We start from the raw sequence: 23,949 nt of genomic DNA, 5'->3' as shown, positions 1-23,949 counted from the left end.
ATGATACATAAAATTGGAGCTATAGACTGAAATAATTAACCTCTTCGTGCCCTTGGTCAGTTTAGTTTTTTATAATTATGATTACTGTCAATAATAAAAAGAACAAAATTTGATAATAACAAAAAGAATCGACATCGAAGAGGTTAAGTATACCCTGATTAGACTGCGGATTTTAAACATTTATAGCATACACGTATATGAAAAAAGCTAAACGTATGTAAAAGGTATACACTCCTTCTAAATCGAATATTTGTATTATCATATTGTCCAATCTGTACTGTACATTCTGCACACTTTTGTACGTAATTTAATATTCGCAGTCTAATCACGATAGCCGTTGCTGTAGTAAAATAAATTCAATCATCATTATTATTAATAAGTATTCAAAAATTATTCCAGTCAAATTTTGCCCGTCTCTGCTCGTTTCCTGTTTCCAGTGTCGCGCGCGCATGCGTCCCGCGTACGCTGGATCAATTCGAAATATTAAAATTGAGGCTGACGTCTGTCGAGACGAATCTTGTAAATTGTGCTGCGTGTTTCGATACTGTGATCAAAGAAAAAACGGCCATGATAACCAATTTTAATCGATAACGGGTGCTTCGTTGACCGTTTTTCTAACTCTGTCGCTGGTAAACTCGAAATGCGTACGAAAAGGCGCGAAAGTCTCGAAAGGAAGATGATAAAAGTGACGAGAGATTGGTGGAAGGGCTGATAGAGCATATATATTTTACATGTTAACGTTTCCTTAACGTGGGTCTTTTTTCATACTTAATTTTTGTTAGGATTAAAACGATATTGGGAAAATGAAGTGCAATTTTAGCGTTATTTTTGCAAACGAATTTTCTTAAAATGGTATTTACGGAGATATTTGAGAAGGAAAGTAGATGTTGGTTTAAAAGTAATATTGTTGTATTGATATTGAATTTTGATAGAGACAGTACATAATGCAACTTTTTAGTAGACCTCTGTGTATTTATTTACAGAATTTAATTTAGTTAGGTCAACTATTGGGATTTGCAAACTCTGAAGAAAAATGCAGTTGGGAAGTGTTGGAGTATATTCGTTTAAAATTCAATATTTTTGAAATTGTAAGGCACGTGTGATATGGTGATTACTTCAAGTATTGCATTTGATAGCTATTCCTATTTTAGTGGAGGAACAGAAATGAGCAAACTCTTATATTAATAACATATTTTACGTAACGAGTAAATGATAGACAATTATTGACTAGGTGCTGATTGAATAAAAATTGAAATCTGAATTATTAAATTGCGACACAAGACCAGGCATCAACACTTTCTATTTATCTCAATGATGTAGATTCATATTTATTAATATTTTGATCATTCACACATTACTATTTTACTTTCTTTTACTTCAACGCATAGGCTTATATATTCAACAGAGATTTAAACAAATTCAGTCTTACAATCTTCGATGTCAACTATGATATGTCACCTTAAAAAAATGATGACCTGCTCAATCAGAAAACAATATTAACTACACTCTACTAATTATACTCCACGAACTCAGTTTTGTTTCAATCGAACATTAGCAAAACTTTCCTTTAAAAATGGCCCACGGAGAAGCTTGAAACGTCAACACGCGACTTGTACATGCTCCACGCGACTCTCGTAGACGACATTGTTTTCCACCAGCCAATTCGAAATCCCCGTGTAAATTTTAATGGATAAATCGCGAAGCTGGGCGACGGGTACGCGCTTGGGAACGACTGACACTTAGTCTTTAATATATATCGTCGTAAATTAAGAATCGCAAAAAGTCTCTCGCGACATTAACGAAACTGGGACTCCCATCGAGTGGAGGAGACCTCATATATCAGACACTTAAAGTTAAGAGATCGTCCGCGGACGTGATCCCGACGTGCCCGTCTGCTGCTCTGTCGCCTAGTACTGTATAGTTTAGAGGAGATTAAGCATAAGTAGTCCAGGGATGGGCAAAATTCTACTCGAATAATAAACGTCAGTATACGTAGAGCGTCGATTTAACCGTTTATTCGGACTTCAACCCCAGACAAATTTCCAATCGTTCGTTTAAATCCTAGTTAACATCGAACGAACGTATGAAAAATAATTCATCCTTTATTTATTATTCGGAATATTCAATTTTGCTCGTCTCTGAAGTAGCATCGACGGTCATAGATGTCGACGGCTCGCGTCGACGCGACGCGTGCGCGCGTGCCCTGGTCGTCGTAATTTCCTTTTTTAATATAACAAACAACCTCGACAACTCGACAATTTCGTTGGATAAAACGGAAGAAAACGCGCAGCGATTCGCGAGGCTGGCGCGCACGAAACGAGACCGAGGACGGTCGAGAAAGCGAACCGGAAAGCACGAAGACGGAAAGCGGACGCGCGTTGGACACTTATAAATAAATTAAATTACTATGTATGCATATACATATACATATATTAATACGTATACGTATCGAAATTATAAGGAATTAGATGTCGATGGCCCCGTTCTCCGTTGTCCCCCAGACAATCCTCAGACCCCTCCCTTCACCGAAACACCCGCTGAACTCCCGATCCCATGTAATCAAGCTCGGTTCCGAATTTTCGAAATGGGACTGCGTCCAGAAGCGTTCGGGGGCCGTGCTCGTCGATCTTCGAGCCCCTGGAAAGACACGAGGTCGAAAGCGTGCCCCACGCCGGCGTAACGCGACGTTGTTTGAATCAGAAGTTAATTCGTTGCCTGACGAATCATTCGTTTCAGTCGTAGTTGACGCGCCACGAGATCTGTGTGTGTTTGTTGCGTTTTGATCGAAACACGTCGCAACGATCGAGGGAGATTTCGATCTATGGGGTTCGATCGATGGGATTGGATGCGGGCTGTGGTTGAATTGGTGGGCCAAATATTTGGTATGTACATTGTTTGCTATTTGTTGAAAAGGGAGTTTAGAAGCGACCGGAGTTTCTTGAAACGGTATCTACGGAGATATTTGAGAAGGAAATTTATTGTTTGTTAAAATGTGACGTTATTGTATTCTTATTGAATGTTGATAGGGATTGTATAGGGAATGCAATTTATAATAGAGGCCTGAGCATTTATTTACAGAATTTTTTAGTAAAGTCAACTGTTGGGATTTGCAAACTCTGAAGAAAAATGCAGCAGTAATGAATGTTGGGTAATGAATGTGGAGTATATTCGTTTAAAATTCAATGTTTTTGAAATTATGAGGCACGTGTGATATGGTGATTGCTTCAAGTACTCTGTTCGATAGCTATTCCTATTTTAGTGGCTCTTGTCGAGGAACAGAAATCGACAAATCCTTGCATAAATAAAATATTTAAAGCAACGAGTAAATGATGAACAACTATTGACTAGGTGCAGATTGAATAAAAGTTAAAATCTGAATTATTAAATGAAGCATTTCACAATGAATAAATAAAATTTCCACATTGGTCGAATCCAATTAATGCCATAAATACATTGCTATGCGATCTCATTTTTTTATTTTTGTTTTTAGTGAATTACTTGAGACTTTAATCAATGAATAGATCCATAACCAACGGACAAAAAATGATTTCTCTTTAAAAGAATAGTTTTGTTGGTAAATACTAAGCAAAAATTTGGCTCAGCACTTTTAGCACACTCTGTGTACACTTGGTTCGACTCGCGGCACAGGAGTGGGCACGTTTGTTTGTAATATTTTTGTAAATTAATTAGTTCTCGGTGACGATGGTTGACGCGCGTGTAGATAGTTTCCCCAGGTCTCCTGAAAGCGAAACTCCTTCATCGCTGCAACAATGTATTAGCGTGTCTGTGATGAGAGGAAGATCTTCTAGCATTTATCGGGCGACAGTTGATTATGCGTCAGAAAGACAAACAATTGTCACAGCTGTCAAATCTACCAAGCTACAAAGCTACGAAGCTACATTATTTGTCATATGAACATTCTGTAAATTCTTGATTTTTAACTTGACTCTATCAATCAGCATAAATATGTGTCGTTGTCACAGAATGATTTTATCAGAACATCTTTTACAATTTTTCACGTGAATCTGTTTAAAACACATTCGAATGCTGACAATAAAAACCTGACACGATGAAATCCCACCCACGAATACAGAATTTCAAATGCGGTTCCAAATGAATTGGAAATTCCTGAACTTGCATAAAGTCAAAGGATCGATAGAGTGTTAGCAATTAATGGTGCATCGATTTTCATTGACATATTAAACGTGAATTGATTCCTCCGGCATAAAGCGAAAATTCAAATTAACAATACATTTTTATCCAGATAAAAACAGTTAACTCGCGCTCGGGTTGACATCGACTCGCAGCTTTCCCGTTTCGTTTCCCTTGATAAATCGCGCCGCTCAAACTTTGGAATTTAACGACGTCACGATCATTCTATAGTCTTTCATTCCTGTGTTAGCTACTTTGTCCATTCCGCGTGTAAAATAGCTTAGACGTCCAAGTTCCGCTCGCGTGTCGTGCATACCTATTTCCAAATACCTTTCAATCCATTTTCGCATAATTCAACCCCTCGCCGTAACAGGAGACAGTCTCAAATTGTGATCAGAATTTTGTAATCGTTATTTGTTTAATCGTAGGTGAAGACACCTTGAACGATCTCAGAGAGAATCTAGAAACGTACCATTTTCGTCTTCGAGGGATAAATTTGTAAACATTGAAAAATTTCAGTTAATTGGTAGATTCAGTTAATCTCGTAGACTTTTTAGTAACTCCATTATTCATAACTGTTTATTCTATTAACTTCATTTATTGTTAAACTACTACAACATATTTTCTAGAATTTTATTTTTCTTGAATTTATCGGGAATTCAATTCAGAAAATGAAAGTGAAATGTTTATATTTAAAAAAATGTATTTCTCGAAAATGGAAGCGAGATGCTCCTTATTTTGATTAACTCTATTATTTATTCTTCCATTAACTTCATTTATCGTTGTTATTGTGTTTAAAAATGATTACTACCCTACCATATATTTTATAAAATTTTATTTTTCTTGAGCTCAACAATCCAATTCAAAGAATGAAAGTGGAATGTTTATATTTAAACGAATCTATTTCTCGAAAGCAGAAGCGAAGAGATCTTTATTTTTATTAACTCTATTATTTATTCTTCCATTAATTTCATTTATCATTCTTATCAAAGAATGAATTTATTCCTCGAAAATAGAAGCGTGGTGCTTATTTTCTGGTGTCATTCAAACTACTTCCCCTTGGATACAAAAATTCGTACATTTCTTAGTATTAGAGAAAGAAAGGGATCGAACGAGTGCGCGTATGCGTGTGCATGTCGTCGTGCGCGTCATCGAACGTCGAAAACCGAAAAAGTAAAACCGAAAAAGTGAAACCGAAAAACGGAAAAGAAACGAAAGTTTCGCGTACGTCGTCGCCGCGTGGACTCGCTTTTGCGTAAAACGCTACCTAATTACATAATCTAAGTCTATATGTATTGTGTATAATGGATTAAGAACTTGATATAACATAGAAGAAGACTCTCCTGTAAATAGTTGAACTCGTCGAGGCATTAGGGATTTGCGAACACATTGCGTCATTTTTCTGCGAATGAATGAGTTTATCGAATAGTGTGGTATATAAAAATCTATTACATACATGGCATACACAACACGTACACACCGGACACGAGTACATTGCGCGTATCCACCTGGCTGCATTTAATTTTTACTTTTGAAATTGTCGAATTACCCCGAGGACGAAGGCGACGACCGTCGATTTCCGGTAGCTCGACCACGTGACACTCCCTCGTTTTGTCCAACGACGATTTTTCATTTTTTCTTTCTAATCGTGTCGCGAGCGAAGACAAAGGCAATCGATAAAAGAAAGAAAAAAGAAAAAAAAGTATAACGATGTACACCAACGGTTGATCGATCGGATCTCGGAGCGGCACGAATCGATGTTCCTCGAAATCGGATCCACGAGCAGCACGAGAGAACCGTAACGATGTTTTTTCGTTTCACGAACTTTTGTATAGTAGCCGCTGTTACCTTGCGAATATTCTATATTGTATATGTTTAAACGTTCCCTGTTATGTTTGTTGTATATTTCGAATAGGTCTGTAAAAAAAGAATGTTTAAACTTTTTTCGTACGAGCGTAGGAAAGACGGGATTCAGAGTCCTCCGATTATAGTTCCATCGTTTGTTCGTGTTCTCCACGTTTTGTCGGCCAGATAATACTTCGCGAGCGTCGGTTCTCTATCCTCGCGTCGAATTACTATTTTTGGTATTCGTTGTGGCATGAAATGGGCCCATCGCGATTCATATCAGAGTAGAGGTATCGAGTGGTCGGTGCTGAATGCACAGAGTGTCCTGTGTGAAGTATCAGAAGCTGCTAGATTAGAATTTAATGGAGGTGTCGAATTTGATTTTGGTGGAGAAATATTTAATATGATTGGCAAGGTGCTTTCGTTAATTTTCTTGAAAATTAGTTCGGGATAATAATGAATAGAACGAAATGATCGTTTTACTTCAATTTTAAACCGAGTACTATAAATTTCTTTATAACCAGTCTGCGGATCTTTATGCAAAATAAAATCTTTTAAATAGGAATTTATTTTATTCTGCAAATATTGAAACATGAACTTTACTTTCAATCTTTTTTATATTCTATTCTATAGTTTCTTTCACATCCAAATTTCATATAAATGCATAGAGATTCACGGTCTATTTATAACTAATCTCAACAATAAAATCAACTAATACATCCCAATATCCCAATAATACAAGAATATCGTTTGACTACAGCAAAAATGAAGTCGAGCTCCTCATTAATTTCTAAAAAAAAAAAACAACTTGTAGTACTTCATACCGAACACCCTGTATAAATTCAATAATTTTTCGTACAATATCCTTCTCGAAAATACAAAATTACTTATTCTCGATTGGGAACGTGTTCGCTGGATTAATTTTCATCGCAATTATTTCGACGTGCGAGAATCCATTATTTCGGGAAACACGGAAAGCTATGATTTCGAAAAAACGTTCTTCGTCGCTTAGATCGGATCTCGATATCGGATTCGTCGACGAATCTTTTCAGTATTATCCTGTGCCGTATGAAAAGAAAACGCGGACGTTCTCGTATGAGAATCCGAGAGCACTTTATAGAGTTATTCGAAAACGAAAGAAATTCCTAGAACTTTATCGTCTGGATTACTTTATTAAGTATTGTATGATAAGTTGCCTTGTAAAAATGTACCGATTTTACCAAGAAAAATTAAATGTGTTACTAAAAGAAAACCAACCACCTCTGGACTGTTTCATCGACCTTTTTTTTTCGTCGGATGAAAAAAAAAAGGTAGCGAAAAGGGATTAGCAGTTACAATACCGATTAAGTAGTAATTGTAAGTACCGAGAGTTATATAATTTTCACTGTACTTTCTTTGTATAAGACTGACATTGTTTGTATATGCTTAAATGAGAAATACGATCCTGTTAGGTACGTCAAGATTTATACACGTAAATTGATGTGTTTAACGGTATATGTGTTTTAGATCACGGAAGGACTTATATCATACTGTAAATAGAGAACTTAAGGAATCGCATTTTCTAGCTCGAATTAAGCTCTAGGATTAAGTTCTTATCTAATAGAATCGTCTTGAAAAAGAATATAAATAAATATAAATATAAATAAAATAGCAATTCGTGAACATGGGGATGCAAAGCTGTCTGAACTGTTTGTTTCCGAAATCCTTGTTTGTCATATTTAATAAAACAACTGCAAACAATCCGTGATACGTTAAATTCTTTCGCTGAAGGTACTAGTTTCTTTTGAGACAGTTTCCTCATATTTCAATCATAAAATGCAAATCGTTCGAGCTTTGAAGTATCGTAACACTTTTTACAAGTCTACCAAAAGTTATATTAAGTATAAAAATAAGTAATAATTTTGTGATTAAATTACCATCTGTTGGTGTGGGTTATTGTCAATTGATAAAACAGAATCATTTCATTGTTAGCTTCAATCGATAAAGTACAATAATATGGCACGATGGAAATTTTTCTTATCAGCTGGAGCTATCGTCAATCCCTTCGCTAAAAAGGTGAGTACTAATTTTTAGAAGGCGCCCCTAATTATTAAAAATAATTCCAAATTATTTATTTCAGGTCGAGATAGATCCAACATGTAATTTCTTCTAGTCAACTTTTAAGTTTTCCGATCTAAACGTTCAAAATAATTGACTTGGAAATAAAATAACAATATTTATATTACTACTAAAATACCGTTATTTATTTAGATGGTTCACCATAATTTGGAACGTACACGTTTAGTTTGAAAAATACGATGTTTGACTGTCACCATTGTAAAAATAAATAATACAAATCGACTACGAACTATACGCGATTCAAATTTCTCGTTCTGTAGATGTCTTGAACGGGACGCTCAATAATTTTATTAATTTCCTTGTACTTATTAACGTCGATTTAAACGGTCTCTTCGTCCTTTTGTCGCGTTTCTATTTGCCGCAACTGGTTGGACACTAATTCCCATTTGGACATCCACGAAGGTTTCTCCATCTCCTGTATATTGACCTCCTCTATCAGGTTCATCAATCTAATGAAAAATTCATTCAGCTTCGCCGCGGTCCCTCGTCGTAATTTGTGGAAATTTTTGTCTGCAACAGAATCAAATTAATACGAGTACGTTTAATATTTAATGTCTTAGCTTGATTTGCTTTATTTTTAGATTTTAGGGAATATACTTCACTGCTTTAAATTTCATAACTCTTTAGAATTATATTTAAGATTATTTTTACCTTCGAGTACTGGCTAATACCTTTTAGTTGTTTATATTTATATTCTACATAACTTTTATTTCCTGATTGAAGTGAATGGCACACGTGTACTATACATTTGCACATATTTTCCATTATTCTAGCGTATGAGGAGGTAATGTAGGATGAGTCATTTTAAATAGCCTTTTATTTTAATGAATCGAAATTTTTATCACGCATCATCATTGTGTAATATTAAAAGAAAAAAGAAGACATATATTTGTTGTTGAATACGAGAATTGCAGTCATCTAATCGCGGAATAAATAATGTAAAATTAAAAAGGAGGGCAAGGTACCAGCTACAATATCAAGGTCTGTCACGTTTCTGTCTCTCGCATGCTAACCACAATTATTAATAATATAAATAGGACGAAGTAGCGTGTCCCACGAATCAATATTCCTGTCAAACATGCTGAACACAATGTGTCCACTGGTAAGGAACGGAGACGTACGATAACTGTCTAGACGATGCTCATATCTTCATCAAATATACAACAATCAAACCATATTGCGTCAATGTATAGAGATTTAGAGTTTGTACTAGGTTCACAGAAAGTGTAGCCTAGAGCTCGAGTGGGAATCTATTACGCTTTCTACAAATACTTCTAGAGACCATCTATAAGGGAATCAACATTTTCTTTGAACTCACAGTAGAAAAATAGCGAAATATAAATGTTGTACAAAGATTTAGGTACTTCTCGAGACTATAATGGCTTCGAACAAAGCAAGGTTAAACTCAAAATTAAAATGCATAATGCACTAAAGTTGGCGAATAATAAATTTTGGAATATTTATCAAATTCATGGGTGATTTGATATAATCCTCAACTCTTAATGGGGAAATACTGTCTACTGTCCACACGGAAATACTGTCTCGGTAGACCTAGTTTTTTGTTGGACACTATCATGCGAGAAGCTGCGACTAGCAATATTTTATAATTTACAACTAAAAATTCAATTAATAGTTATTTTCAGTCACATGAATGTACATTGAACATTTATTCTAATTGTCTATTTCTAGTATTCATGATTTTTATCGATCAGGTATTGAAAATTTCCAAATAAGTTATAAATATATTTGCGTAGCAAACCTTTCACAGAGGAATGGAAATAGTGTTTGAATATACTTACTGGAGGGATAGAAAGAGTTTTTTATCCAAATACTCTGCTGCGTGAGGGTAGCCATGAACCTCTTGGTTATCAAGCTCTGACTCTCAGCCGTCATCGGCCTCAGTCGGCTGACAAATCGTAGCAGGTACTCCAACAGGTATCTGTTGCAAGCTGATAGCTTCTCAAGGCATCGCTGGGGCTTGGAACTCCACGCGACGATGTAACTCAGGCTGTCCACGTCCAGCAAGGGACGCTTCAACGTCTCCAACCACTCGAATAACAACCCTGTCAGGACGCCTATGTCAGTTTCCATTTCTAGTCGCTGCCAGGCTGTGGATCTGTGGTTCAGGTCCACCTAGAACGATTCATTAAAATATTCTTATCCCTGTATGGGCCCGTGTAGCTTTCAGATCGTATATATAACGATACTTAATATAATATAACGATATTTCGTGGAATAATATTAGTTTTTCTTTAGTACAATCAGTATAAGAAGTATTCGTACAGTAAATAATTTAAAATAAATGCTTCCTGTACGAATAGTTATTACACTCACTGTACATCTTAATTATATAATGTGTCTGATAAGTAAACTGCGGATCTTTATGCAACATAAAATATTCGCGAACGTGCCTACAAAATATGTACCTAAATAGGAATTTATTTTATTTTACAAATATTACAACATGAACTTTACTTTCAACCTTTTTTATATTCCTGCATATTGTTTGCATTTTGTACGTTCTTGCAAATTCAAATTTCCTGGAAATGCATAAAGATCCGTGACTAAAGAAGACCATGAAATGTTTGAAAACGTTTGCATTAAATTGTTATTAATGTAGTCCACAAATCAACTGGCTCGAGTGACCTGAGAAGTTTCATTCTTTTACAGTTAAAATTATATTTATTCGAAGTTCTTTGAATGTAGCACCTGGTAATCCTGCAAGCGTTTCCTCGTTTTATCGGGCAACACTGCGCTGTCTCTAATCAGAGCCCTTATGGCCTCATCGGTGTTTACAGTTTCGACAGTAGCATTCTGAGCAGCAGCCTTTAGATCCATGTGCGATTGGATCTCTTTGTAACAATCGTTGTCGACGAGATCCTGACCATGGATTCCGTCCCCGAGAACGTCGTCCACGCAGTTGTCATCGAGACCTGTCGCAACATTTTTCCTCGCGTTCTTTATTCCTATTTTATAATCGCTGATCAAGTTATTAACACATTCAAATTCTATTCCTGGTTATGAAAAAATTAGGAAAATCTTTGTACAATTTACAACATTGATATTTCAAAACTTATTTGGTAATTTTTATCTTCGTCCTAACAATGCAATGTTCAACTTCAGAATTTTATTATTTTCCTCAGTACTCAGAAACGTAAAATATCTGTCTGTCGAGATGTTAAGGATCGCGACGAAGAAAGAAGATTTATCTTTGTCAAGTATTGTCACAATTCTTTTTTGTTTCTTTTTTATTGTATTTTTCAATTTCTTTTCTAACGTAATTCCTTTTTTGCAGGTCACCTGGGTAGGTGGAGTCGCAAGATGGAGTATCAGGCGAAGTGCAGAACACGTCGCTCAACCGTCCAATGTCATCGGAAGTGTCCCTCGACGATGCTTGGCTACCACTCGCGCACGCTTTCGCTGAGCCTGAATAATTATCACAAAAACAACTCAATTTATTTTCGTATCTTGTTACAAATATATGCCAAGCATAATTTTCTTCGACAGATTTAGGTGAAATTGTTCGAAGCGATTCTTACTCGAGCAATCGAAAGAAGAATCGGCAAGGGAGTACTCTGCCCACGAGTAAGAGTGCCTTATGTTCCCTTTGCTGTCGCGCAATTTTTCCAAAACGTGAGATATAAATTTCTGAGTGAACGCCGTGCTGGAGACCGTGTACTTTATCTCGCATGGCGAATTATCGTCCTGACAGTCGCAGAGTTGAAGAATTCGCTCGCAAATAGTGAAGACTATCTGAAGAATAAATTTAAATCGTCCAAATCAAACTTCATTGACGCTCAAACTTCAAAACTTCATGTTTAACCCTTTGAGTGCCAGAGGAAATTTTCATTCATATCCGTGAAATGCCGGACAACTTTAAGTAAATATACATGATTGTAAACAAAAGTGTATATTTCAATTTTATTTTCAGGCTCGTGAAATTTTTACGCGATAGCAAAAACATGTTAGACTCCCTTCGTTATTTAAAAAAATAAAAATAAAATGTTATAGGTTTCAGCAAAAATTTTCTAACGAGTTATAGCACTTGCAGGTTCGAGCAGCGATATATCGCTTCTTGGCATTCAAAGGGTTAACAAGTTCATCGCCATGTTATCTATATGCAGGGTGTTCCAAAAAGATTGGAGATCTATAAAAAGGATTCGGGGGGTGATTTGAAACAATTTTTTCCTTGACGAAAATGTTGTCCGAGGCTTCGTTAAGGAGATGTTAACAGAAAACCGTTTACGCAGTAGACGGGCGCAGTAGTGTAGACTAAGCGCTAGTCAGCCGCAGTAGAATAGGCTAGCTCTAGTCAGCTGCGGTAGCGTAAACTACGCGCTAAGCGACCGCGCTGTGATTGGTCGGGGTTTTCTATTGACATCTTCTTAACTCGGACAATATTTACGCTAAGGAAAAAATTGTTTCAAGTCACCCTTCGAACCACTACTTTTAAGGACCTCCAACATTTTTTAGACACCCTGTATGGATGATAATGCTTTTCATTGAAGAACTAGAAAAATTAATTTTGAAAGTCAAGCATTTAAGAGAATGATTTCCCTTTGGGTCCTCTTCAAGGAATAATTATATTAAATGAAAAATTAGTTCCTAGACAGTGAATAAGGACCTCCAACATTTTTGAGACACCCTGTATGGGTGATAGTGCTTTTCATTGAAGAACTAGAAAAATTAATTTTGAAAGTCAAGCATTTAAGAGAATGATTTCCCTTTGGGTCCTCTTCAAGGAATAATTATATTAAATGAAAAATTAGTTCCTAGACAGTTGAACAATAGGAAAAAATAAAAATACATGTCGAATTGAGTAACCTCCTCCTTTTCGAAGTCGGTTAGAAAATAAAATATTATTTTTCCTTAACCATTTTTCTAAAGAGAATAATGCTGAATTTAAATGAGATTCGTGAATTTTTATGAAGTTAATGTTTCATTGTGCAGTCTCCAATTATTTGAATAATATTCAATTTTAGCAGACTCTTTCAGGAATATTTGTCTAGAAGTTAACGCGTTAATATTGTCCATTTATACACGATGTGAAAATAGAAACGGACCTTTGGAATGTGTTTGAAGGTACGTTGCTCGTATCCGTGCAGAACGTTGTGCTGTCTCCTGAGGTGCGACTGCAAGCTGCAGGGCTTGCGGTCGCCTATTGTGCTGGTCAACGGGAAAACTATCATCTGTGGAAGAACGAAGTGCTCGAACTCCTGGATACAGAGTATTTGTCCTCGAGTTTGAATCGCGGACGGTCGTTTCATGCGAACGAACCTTATGGCGTCGTTCGCTCGCACACGAAGACTGTAAATGAGGTAGCACGCGATCAGAACCCCGGTTCTGCCTAGGCCTGAAAGAATAATATCTTCTGAAATGTCGTCGTGACAGCTTTTTATTAATCACGAGGAAGAACCGACAGGCCATTCCTAAATAGATTTATTTTGCAGCGATTTTCTCATTTTCTAGGTGAACGTAATTTGAAAACAAAATATGATCCGGTGCAAGCTTTTATTTATTAGGTCTTCCCGCGAGATCAAATTGTTTATTTAATTTATTCAAATTTATTATTTAAGTGTTCACCTTTCAGTCGCTATAAATAATTTCACTATTAAATCATTCCTGTAGTTTGTATTTTTTTGATAAATATAAACTGTGACACGAACTTATAGGACGACCTAATAGTTCTCTCTATTAATCGTGTCGACCTCACTTTTCAGGTCCTCTTCAAGGAAAAATGATATTAAAGGAAAAATTAGTTCCTAGAAAGAGAATAATAGAAAATAAAATATTAATTTTCCTTGACTATTTTCCTAAAGAGAATAAAAGAAATGCTTACAATAGTTTTGAGTATAAAAATTAAATAACCAAGAAATTTATTTAACAATAAGAATAAGAGAAATGCTTACAATAGGGTTGAATATAAAAATTAAATAACCAAAAAATTTATTTAACAATAAGAATAAGAGAAATGCTTACAATAGGGTTGAATATAAAAATTAAATAATCGCGAAATTTATTTAACAATTGCATTTGAGACACGTGTACAATTTCATAATTATATTAAATGAAAAATTAGTTCCTAGACAGTGAACAATAGAAAGTTAAAGTATTATATTTCCTTAACTATTTTTCTAAAGAGAATAAGCGAAATGCTGAATTTAAATGAGATTCGTGAATTTTTATAAAGTTACAAAAATAAGTACGACGATGAATATTTAATTGTTTAATACACTCCACGCTATAGTTTGTAACGTAAAGTTGCTTCAAAGAGTGTGAAATGATATGAATCAAATAATAACATTTTGACAAGTTAATTTTTTAATAAATTTTAGGATGTAATTGGCAGTCTGTAAATACATACATATAATGAAGGTTAATTAATGGTTTAACGAAAGGAAAGGCTCGGGACCGTTCGGGCGCTGTCGGTCGAGCGGTCCCGCGGAAGGGAGAGAAAGAGTGGGGCATGAATGGAGCATGAATGGAGCATGAATGGGCAGGTCAGAATCTCCAGTATTCGAAGTCCCACCACCGCGAAAGGAAGGTGACATTACAAGTGCGTGAGATCTAACACGGAAGTGCCAGGCTTATCGACATACAGTGAACTACGATAGTGTTAGTGAACGAGTAATAGTGAAAGGATTACCTCTAAAATATGTAAATCATTTTACCAATTCTAAAACAATTTTATTCCTCTAATGAAGTGTACGAATCATCTTTATGTGTGTTAAATCTGAAATTCTCTCTGATAATTAAATAATATTTCAGAGATATTTCTTGGTAACATAAACCAAACGGATGCTATATAAAATTGACTCATAATTTTATATACTCGGAATGAAAAGTAATAATTAACTTCAAGACCATTGAACGATCGTAACTTTTGTCTAGTAAATATTGCGTAATTTATTTTAAAAGTCAATTTGATTAACTCCATATTTGAACACAGATCGTTACAATAGTGCAATTCGAATTTTTATAGGAATTTAATTATCTCTATGTTATTAATTGAATTAAACAGTAGTGCAAAAATTACTTCTGATAAAAGAGTTTCTAGTTTAAAAAATCAACCTGAACAAATTGTTTGAAAACTTAACTTAAAAATATTATTTCACTTTTGTTTTAATTTCACTTACCAAAACGTTTATTTTGCACAATATATTCTGTATCTACTTGAACGAATATACAAAACAAAATTTTTAAAAACGATGCACATCACTTTGTTACTTTTCTCTAATTTTTATTTTGTGGAGTTAATCAACTTTGCTTATGAATAGTTCACATTTCCACGGTATGCATTCCTCACGTGAACGTTTCAGCACGCAAATATGCTTCCACGGTCCCGTAATTAAGTCACAGAGCGTACACGCGAAACTCGCGTGGAATTTCGGGGATTCGATTTAATTGTCGGTTGACAACGCGTCCAGAGATCGTTCGAGAGAGAATTTATCGCTGATGCATACGCTGTGATAAATGTGGGTGTTTCATGCTCGGAGTGAAGAGACTGCGAAAGTGAGTAATTTCATTGCTTCTTAAAATTTTATTCAAACAATGAACGACAAGCATTTTTCTACTCGTTACTCGTACGACAAAAAAATAGAATTCGTATTATACACCGAAAGATTTCACAATAAATAAATGAAAATGCATCTTTTCAATCGAATAAACGTTAGGAATAATTAGCTACAGATTTTATTTGTCGTTCATTGTTTATTTGTAATTATTACGTGAATTCTGAATTTCGAGTCAGAAAAATTAGAATTTGAGAGTAGTCACGAATCGTGAATGCAGTGCAATTTCGCCCCAATTCCTTATCCAACGTCATCTATTTTTCGTGCACATAAATTCCCTCGCAGAATTTAGAACCGGGTGCGCTTATGGTTGCCGAACACGCTTTCCGTCAATTAGGAAATTCTTCATGGAAGCACGCAGAAGTGGTTACTGAATTTTGCATCGAACGATGGAACCACTAGTGATAGCAAATTTAAAATATAAACGTTAGAAACAGTAGGTGTCCCTATTTTCAGTTAACATAAAATTATGTTTGACATATACAATAATAATATAAAATGTACAAGGTATACTAATATTAAATGGCATTGTTCACTGTGCATTTTATATTACTATACATTTGTATGAAATTAATGTTAAACTTCAAACATTTAAAAGAACCCAAACGATAACAAACAAATTCAATTACTCTTTTACACTTTCTTTGTGTTATATCCAATGTTTCATTGAATGATTTCACAACTAAAACGAGAATAAAAATAAACATAAAAAGAATAGCAATATTGACACAGTTTCTGAACAAATTCACGACCATCTCGTGTAATGCATCGATACTCTCGTAGAAGTAGCAATTGTGCATCGATACCCTCGTGTAATTGTAGCATCAAATATACATATCGATTATGTTTGATACCTGGATATTTCCTGTTCAATACCAGATTATAACTGACAGTCTAATATCGATACCATCGACTCGACATCATTTCCATCGCTGCGTTAATTATAGTTTTAGAGACGTGAATGCATTGTGTGCATTAATACCGCATAGTCAATCGTCGACTAGTTGTGAGTTGCACGCAGGGTGCGTGCAAGTGCCTAACTGACAGAATTGCCGCATTATCGTGCAAGAATATGAAATTTATAGGTTTGAATGGTGAAGTAAGGATTTGTAGCGACAAATGTAAACGTGACCTTAACTTTGCAAATTTTGAAGAGTAACATTTTCATATAGAAATAATAATTACAGTCGATAGTAAATCAATAGGGACGAGTCGAAGAGATAAAATTTCTGAAATAATGTCAATTTATAAAAGAAGTTTAGTCGTAAACTGTAGGCTGAATAAATGTGAAAAATGGAATTAATGAAAATATTATCTGATGATTTTGTTAAAGTATATTTTATAATTAGGCATTTTTCTCAATTAATATTCTTTTATTCTATCATTTCGACCAATATTTTATTTCTAATTTAAATTTCGTACTGATGAGGACTTGAATTGAAGAATCCAAATGTTTATGAAATAAATAAACTATGCTTCTTTAACTTATATATACCAGAATATTTATTTTAACTAGGACAGACAAAATATGAATTTATCAGAACATATTTTCACTAATTTTATCTCTTTTACTAACCCTGAATAGTCTACTGTCGACTCCATTTATAATTAAAATTTATATACAGTAGGAGACCTGAATTAAGAACGAAAATGTTTATTAAACAACTATGCTAGAATATTTGGAATAAATCAGACCAACCGGCACACCCACTTCTCGTCACACCGAATTTGCATTACGAAACGTGCAATTTTTGTGACCGTGGCGTTCAGGCCAGAGTTCAAGGGGGATGCATAACGAATGCAAAAATTCAGATGCACCGCCGTTGACGCCACGTGCAACGGCACGCAATGCACCAAAACGGTATCGCGCCAGTTTGAACGTGTTTCACACGGTCCCTTAGATCGATACACTTAAAGGTTACAAATCGCTGATAACTAGGCTCGCGAAGGCAAGGATCGCGTAACCAGAGATAACTAATTTCTTGAATTAAAAGGTCCGTTTACAGGTCGCGATAAGGGAAAATCGAGCGCATCCACGTTAGGCGCGATAACATCACCAGATACTTCGCGAATGAAGAAAGACCTCGAGTGGAAGAGCGTATTGGGTCAGACGTTATAGTCAGACGTCTCGTTCCACTTAATAGTATAGCGCTACAGTCCCATTTATCCGCGAATATTCGTTCTTTCTTCTTGCGATAATAAAACGAGCTTTGGGTAATTTTTTCAGGGTACATCTTGGTATAATAAATGAAAAGTGTCGATTTTAAATAAAGAGAATTACAAAAAATTCCTATCATATAATCATATTATGATAGGAATTTTCTCATTCCGAATACATAATAGTATATTAAGTTTATTAATATCAATAATTTTAGAAATATATTTATATTAATAAACTTAATATACTAGTATTTATTTTATTATTAATTATTGAATGGCGACTTCGGGTAATTGTTAGTCCTGATGAAATTAGGGTAATTGAATTTAACAAAGGAATATCGTAAAGATTGAGTAATTAATTAAATAATTAATTATTTTAGGAGATCAAATTGATCCAATTTCAATATTTGGAGAACTAACTCTATAGAAATAAGTTCTAACAAGGAAAGAAAATATTATGATGGGAATTTATAGTAGGACCTTCATGAACGATCAGATAACTTAAGTATATTTCAATGTGCCATAAGCTTCATGACTAGACATTTTTTTTACGTCGATATTCCTTAAAAATCGATACGATTTACTCGACTTTATGTACCTTATCGTTATCAATCTCCCGTGAACCGTGTCAATAATTAGCATAACTTTTCCTCTTCCATCTAACAATTTTGCCAATTGCACAAACGCGAGATTCGAAAGATAATCGAAGGTGAGAAATGGCGCGGGAATCGGGTCGATCGATCGACGAGAAGGGGTGATAAAAAAGAAAAAGAGTCGATTTACCAGCGTGACAGTGGATTGCCACTCTTCCTTCCTGCACGGCGAAGGCCACGACCTTGACCATATCCAGAAGTTTGCCCATCGTTGCGTCCCCGTAATCCTTCAGTGCGAAATTGTAATAGTAAACTGCAACAAAATTCGCGGAATCGTATTATTCGAAGACCTTGGTCGAGCCATCTGACCCCGAAGAGACAAGCACGGTTCGCGTTCCGCGGTTCGCTGCTCAACCCCCCTCGAAACTTTCGTATATGGATACACTCGCGGTTTTGCTGCATTGCATGTTCTATCAAAACGACGGTGCACAAAGCTCGCGAACCAATTCGACCCTTTCGTCCAACTCGTTCCGAAAATGGAAGTTTCGAAAATCAATCCGGAATTAGGGTGCAACTATTCCTGTGATTCTAAATTCAAATTGGGTTGTATTCGGGAAAAAATATGTTCCGCGTATCAAAATAAAAATAAATGATGCTGTATATCGATTAAATTTCTGTTCGATGTAAATACACAAATCGACACATCGCTCACACAAATGGAGCATTATCATATTTTTCGAACAAATTTTCTCCGATCTTGCATAATACAGAAATAACAATGTTGATAAATTCATGACAAACTTTTCTATTCTAAAATACGTCTAATCTTTGAAAATGTCTTACTACATTTAAACAGGTAAAAAAGTCGTATATATATCGAAATATAAAGTGTTCAGTCTCGAAGTAGTAAGTATTGATATAATTATAAAATTGAATCGATAGAATAAAATAAAAGAAATATATAAATCCATAGAAAGCTAAGCAAAGGCCAGTTTGTAACACAAATAATCTTAAAGATTGAAATTGAATCTTGTAATTACAGTTCAGTTTGAACAGTGGTTACTTTATCGTAATTGTAATTTACAATCATTGGATAGTGTATAATAATATATATAAATATAATATACAATATCTATATTTAATAAATGTATAGTATAGGAATAATATAGCAAACTATATTCGTAATAATAAACAAGCAATAATACAGCAATAATAAATCAATAACCTGTAATATTTCAAAGGCAATCGTGGCCCATTATTCATTAATAATTAATCGCGATTACTTGGACTCCTTAATAATCAATTTTTCCCATCGCTGGACAACATAATCGCGTGTCCCCCTAAAATTTTTATAACCCGTCAGTTTTCGTCCACTTCGCGTGCAATACGAACCTATCGAATTAAATATTGACGAGGGTGCCTCGAGTTTGTTAAATATTTAATAAAATTAATGTTTAAATACCTACTGCCATTTTTCATGAAGACATTCGGATCGTAAGTGAAGCCGCTTTCCTCAAGTGGCCCCCCGCAGCTCGCATGCTCCCCCGGCGTTTGTAGGTTTATTATAGTTTTTATACTCCACCCTTGAAACTGTGCAATTATGTCTTTTTTTATTATCTGCGCGGTGTTCGGCCGTGCCATCGCTAGGACGTCGTCCGTCACCCTAGGGAATGATCAATGCTTACACTATCTCCAATTTTGCATAATGCAGAAATAATAATAACAATTTCGATAAATTCGTGACAGATTTTTTAATTAAAAAATAATTCCTGTTTTTGAAAATATCTAAAAATGCGTTTGGAAGGTATCTTAGATATCTGAAGCTTTATTAGTATTAATTATTTCGCCATTTTTATTTTAGTTACTCTTGCTTACTTTAATCTTATGATTAATAAATTAATGTTCGCAGTTAATAATCTATTTGAAGAAATACTAATTTGGAATGACTCGAGTCAAAGACAAATTTTAAATTTAAGATAGTTATCATACTTCTCAAACAAATTTTCTCCGATCTTGCATAATACAGAAATAATAATCTCGATGAATTCGTGACAAACTTTTAATTCGCAAAAATAGTTCTCGTCTTTGAAAATATCTAAAAATGTGTTTGGAAAGTATCTTGGATATCTAAAGCTTCGTTAGTATAAATTATTTTGCCATTTTTTATTATTTTATTAACTCATGCTTACTATAATCTTACGATTAATAAATGTATTACGTAACGAGTTAATAATATATTTAGAGAGATACTAATTTGAAATACCAAATTTTAAATTGAATATATTTATCATACCTCCCAAACAAATTTTTTTCATTAATTCAATTGTTCTCAGCACACTCCCTTAAGGGCTGTAGCTATGTTCAATAGTTCCAAACAGACTACTGGCATTCCTCGTGTGAATTAAAAGAAGTGTCTAAGCAAACACAAAAGCAAACTAAAGCATTTCATTAAATGAATGTAAAGAACGAACAAATTTGCATTACGTGTTATAGTTAAGTTATGACTTTGTACCCTTATAAATGAAACTCACTCTTGGCACACTTTTCAATCAAACTATCCCCACCTTACATGCATCTAATCTCCATTAATACGTAAAAACAGGTGAAACACTACAGAGAACGAGTAAAGAGTGATTTATTTGTTGTCGACCGAATCAATCACTCTTCACATTTATTATCCAGTTTTTTTATTTGCTCTCGACTCCACAAAGCGACTCAGAGTGAGTGACAGACTGCTGAGAGTGTTTTAACTGTTCTCAACAGAATAAATCACTCTCCGTTTACCGCAGTTTTTTTTATACTTGCGTATTAACGCTAAGGGATTACGCACTTCTCGACCATATAACATATTCTTAGATCGAACAGGAACAAATCAGAATATATACTTTAAATGATAATATACTTTAAATATACAGAATATGTACTTTAAATTATAAGTGGTCCGAGAATGTACGTAATCTCTCGCATTCTAGAGATTTTCAATGTTGTATGCAAAATCACGTGGCATTGAGTTTAATTTTATCTAGGGAGCAGTTATCGTTTCACGATTACGATCGATTCAGTTTCGTAGGGCAATAAATATAGAATCGGAGTTCGTGCGGTTTAACATTGGCGGTTGAAATCTCTCCCACACGATCGACGTATGTATTTCCACTGCGACGTTATTTCACGCGTGTGCCCGCAAGGGAAGGAAGTTTGTGGGTTTGACCACCGTTCACGCATCGAGAATTATTCTTAATGTTAGGAATTGAGAATTTAAAAACAATTTTCTGATTTTTAAACACATTTCACTCGTGTATTTCCTTGAATCACTATGTGTTGCCATAAGTTAGTCTCAAAAATAAATTAGGAATAAATTAACAATGTCTTTGTATCAATATAGTGATCATTAGACTGCGGATCTTTATGGAAAATAAAATCTTTGTAAACGTATCTACAAAAACTGAACCCAAATAGAATTTATTTTACTTTGCAATTATTATAATATGTACTTTACTTTGAATATTCTTTATACTATTGGCAACTGCGTCCATTCTATATTTTCTTGCACGTTCAGATTCTCTATAAATGCATAAGAATCCGCAGTCTAGCGATCATAGAAGTTCAACTGTTAAAGAATATTATATTACAATATCTGTATGTTGCTTGGATTTTTACAAATATTTGTTATGTCCCGTATTACATGTACGTTACATTTCAATATTCGAGGTATGTACTGCAGCATTATTTATATAAATTTGACCATGAATACATAAATAAATATAGAAACGTTTATATTTTTAAAAAATAAAATGAAATCCATGCAACATGCAGAGATAAACAAAATTCTTATCTGGTTTAAGACTTCGAATATCGAATAAATAATCTTCAATATCCTGTTTGTTCAATACAAATGCCAAACAAAATTCTGAAAGGTTTTCTCGATTATTATTTTTTAATAATAATGTGCAACGACATAATTCACGTTTCTTTCACTAAAGCACCTTCTGCTAAATTCCGTATTATTACTATGAATTATTATTGGGGGTTAATAATATTGGTGATTAATATTGGTGCATTATTGAAGGGTTAATAAATTTTCAGAGCATTCAAAAAAATATTTTGAACATTCTTACCAATGCGAAAAGATGTTTTGTATCGCCATGTGCACGGGAGGCCATGCCTTTGGATTTTCGTATTTGCACCTAGAACCACCGCAGAAGATCGCGCACTGTATGGCTTGGGGGGGTGAACTTTCGCAGATTTTCGGAGAACTTATTGTAACCGGCCTGGACCTCGTACAGATCCACCTGACCCGCTAAAAGACCCGCCGGTACCAGCGAACTTACATCCATTCTGCAACTAATTTTTCAAAATTCATCGTTGATCATAATATTTTTTTTTTAAAGCACTTTTACTTTTGCAACGAACATTAAATTTCTCATCGTCGTGTCGATCAGTTTGTATTTTATTTTCTTTCGTCGAATCTTAAATGATATCAGGTTTTTTTTTATTTGTTTTACACTTGCATGTCGAGTATTCATTGCAGATGAGGATTAGAGGATTTGAAGTGTTTCATGTTTTTCAATTAGAACAATCGTGTTTGTCAATATTTCGGAGACAACACAAAGGTTTCATTTTTACTATCAAGTATTTAATATTCAAAAATACTAATTTGAATATTAAACAATCGTGTTTGTGAATATTTTAGAGAAAACACAAAGGTTCCATTTTTATTAGCAAATATTCGATATTCTAAAATACTAATTTGAATATTAAATATATGCTAGTGGAAATAAAAACGATTGTTCTAATTGAAAACACATAAAACAACGCTTTAAGTCCTTTAGTCTTCAACTGCAATTAACACTCAACATGCAAGTGTAAAATTAAATAAAAAAAAAGAAATTCTAATACCATAGCCAATTTTATTCCTCTATATATTCCAAAAAACGCATTATTTAGATATCAATCTTCATATCAATCTTCTTTAATAATTTCTTTATTACTGCAATACTCTTACCCCACGAAGCCCTTTAATTTAACCCTTAACCCATTAATAACATCGAAAACTTTTTATTTACTTTATCTAAAAGAAGATGCACTTACGTCTGTGATAATTGTCACGCGCCTTTCGCCCATCTCATTGCCGTGGAAATTTAAATTTACCCCCCCTAAGCCCCGCCCCTTCGTTTCTTTATCGATACATTCGACAATTCGAGGAGGATCTTTTTCCAACGATTTTCTTTACTCAAGAACGGACGACAGATCGCAATGATCAATGCGAAAAAGCACTTTGCGTACTGAGGTAAGCGCATAGCGACTGGTAGTTCCGCTACCATTACGCTAGTTTATCTATCGTTCTATCGCATTGGTTGCGCCTGCGTCGGGGTTTATTGCCTGCTCGCGTTCTATTCAACCCCTCGCAATTTTTCTTCCACCCTTCTTTCATTCGAATTTGTTTCTTGCAACGAAAAAGGATTTCTCGCGTGTTTCGTGTCTAGATAGATGTAATTTGAAGCGAAATTAAA

General features: G+C 34.7%; 1 protein-coding gene across 1 annotated transcript; it reads right to left on the bottom strand.

Annotated features, from left to right (window-relative positions):
* Positions 1-8,227: 8,227 nt before the first annotated feature.
* LOC128892807 (protein tyrosine phosphatase domain-containing protein 1-like) lies at positions 8,228-23,593 on the bottom strand. Its single transcript, XM_054153359.1, is given in 11 exon segments — positions 8,228-8,625; positions 9,915-10,248; positions 10,825-11,048; positions 11,416-11,541; positions 11,655-11,868; positions 13,179-13,468; positions 18,630-18,752; positions 19,906-20,102; positions 22,555-22,664; positions 22,666-22,780; positions 23,528-23,593. Coding segments are annotated over 10 exon segments (1,917 nt in total). The 5' UTR covers positions 22,774-22,780; positions 23,528-23,593; the 3' UTR covers positions 8,228-8,434.
* Positions 23,594-23,949: the final 356 nt, after the last annotated feature.

This window comes from Hylaeus anthracinus, unplaced genomic scaffold (genome assembly GCF_026225885.1).
Source record: "Hylaeus anthracinus isolate JK02 unplaced genomic scaffold, UHH_iyHylAnth1.0_haploid 18615, whole genome shotgun sequence".
NCBI classification, from domain to species: domain Eukaryota; kingdom Metazoa; phylum Arthropoda; class Insecta; order Hymenoptera; family Colletidae; genus Hylaeus; species Hylaeus anthracinus.
This window is presented reverse-complemented; position numbering and strand designations above follow the sequence as displayed.